Below are 1,824 nucleotides of genomic sequence, written 5' to 3'. Positions count from 1 at the left end.
CGGTCTGGAGCAGTCTCCGGCCTGCTGGAGCCACTCCCGGCCAGGGCCTGGGCTGTGGTGGGACGGGGGTGACAGGTGGTGGGTTTGCCTCACCTGCACGTCGAAGGCCAAGGGCTTCTCAGCACTGAGCGGCACCTCCTCGGGGTCAGGGGTCAGGAGCACAGCATGGTCGGGGAGGCCAGGGCCTGATCCGTCCCCCCCCGGGTGTGTTGCAGGATGCGGAGGGCTCCACGTGCCTGCACTTGGCCGCCAAGAAGGGCCACTACGACGTCGTCCAGTACCTGCTTTCCAGTGGCCAGGTGGACGCCAACTGCCAGGTAAAGCCAGGCCTTCTGTCTGGCCACGCCACTCCCACTCCCCCACCAACCTCATGCCACGACGACTTCTGTGCTGTGCTAGCCCAAGGCCTCTCCCTGGTGGCCACCTGGCCACCCGGCATGTCGGGTGTGCGTTCAGACAGCTCAGTGAGGCATCTGCACACCCAGGCCCACGATGGCCTATGGCTCCCATACCCTCTCCCTGCCTTGTTGGCCACTGTCTACCCCCCACCTGCCTCACACAGAAAACCCTCCTGGAATGTGGGGCTGCACGACTGCCCGTGGAGCAGGGGCAGGGCACTGGGGGACGTGTGGACAGGTCTGCAGAGCTGATGGGGAGAAGGCTGCGTCTTCTGCCTCCAGACTAGGATTGGCAATGCGACGCTTGGTTCCTGAAAAACTGCCTTTTCTGGTTTAAATGAAACTCTCCAGGCGGGTAGTGAACGCAGGGTGGCACCAGAGTGGGCTCTGGTTCATCCAGCTGGCGGGCGGCACTGCCTTCGGGAGGAGGTGCGGCGTGCCCTCGGGCTAGACACCTGTCTCCATCTGCCATATGCAGTCCCTGGCTCCTCTGCTCAGAGTGTCGCCATGACCAGGGGACAGCGCACCCTGCTCCTACCCGGGCTTCCAAGCCTGGCAGCTTCTCCGCCTATGGCACTCCAGAGGTGCTGGCCGTGCTGAGGCATCCTGCCAGGCACTCGGCTGGAGCAGGCCGGCCTGACCTGCGTTTTCCTCCCTCTTGTACCCGGGAGGTCCCTGGGTTACAGCCCTAGGACGGGCCTGGGAGACCCCGACCTCAGCCGTGAGGTCCCTTCCCCGTCTCCAGGTCACCCTCTAGCTGCTATGAGGTTTTATTTCCTTCTTTTGAAATTAGGATGATGGAGGCTGGACACCCATGATCTGGGCCACCGAGTACAAACACGTGGACCTCGTGAGGCTGCTGCTGTCCAAGGGCTCCGACATCAACATCCGGGACAACGTGAGTCTCCTCCTTAGTCACATCCCCCGGGACCACATCCTGGAGGAGCCAGAGGGCCAAGCCTCCCCGGGGGCTTCTCTGAGAGCAGAACCCTGGTGCCCGCTGTTGGCTGTGAGCCCTGCGTGCTTCACGGGGTGACACGGGGCGTGTCCTTCAGGCGCAGCATGAGGGGGGTGTGGTCTGCATGTGTATTCTGCTCGCTCTCCTGCTCACTCGCGCCGTGGCTGGGACATGGGAAGCCCAGGAGGGTGGTCGAGGGCTGCTTCCTTGGCAGGAAAGTGAGTGGCCGAGCACGTCGCAGGTTCGTGGACTAGGCCTCGCCATGCCCCTCCTTCGTCACTGAAGGATTATGGTCTGTGTAGACGACCCCGTCCTCCCAGGAACATCCCTCCAGCATACAAGTGGCAGTCAGCCCAGCCATTTATTGGAAGGTTTTAGGGACGCACAGAGCCAGGAGGCGCTCAGGAGGGCCAGACGTGGATGTGGGTGTTGGGGAGAGTCCAGTGGCTACTGTGCTGCCACAAGTCC

The 1,824-nt window shown here is 63.0% G+C and overlaps 1 protein-coding gene across 2 annotated transcripts in view; it reads left to right on the top strand.

Annotated features, from left to right (window-relative positions):
* The window catches only part of EHMT1 (euchromatic histone lysine methyltransferase 1), a 91,691-nt gene that overhangs the window by 79,844 nt on the left and 10,023 nt on the right, over nucleotides 1-1,824 (top strand). For both annotated transcript variants that reach the window (XR_003547009.1, XM_014582046.2), the window contains exons 17-18: nucleotides 216-317; nucleotides 1,192-1,296. Coding sequence is in view for 1 of the 2 variants with exons in the window: in XM_014582046.2 (XP_014437532.1) it covers nucleotides 216-317; nucleotides 1,192-1,296 (207 nt within the window). In the remaining variant the exon portion in view is untranslated. The remainder of the gene's footprint in view (nucleotides 1-215; nucleotides 318-1,191; nucleotides 1,297-1,824) is intronic.

This window comes from Tupaia chinensis, unplaced genomic scaffold, assembly GCF_000334495.1.
Source record: "Tupaia chinensis unplaced genomic scaffold, TupChi_1.0 Scaffold142100_1, whole genome shotgun sequence".
Taxonomy (NCBI): domain Eukaryota; kingdom Metazoa; phylum Chordata; class Mammalia; order Scandentia; family Tupaiidae; genus Tupaia; species Tupaia belangeri.
Note: the sequence above shows the minus strand (reverse complement) of the source record. Positions and strands in the feature narration are given on the sequence as shown.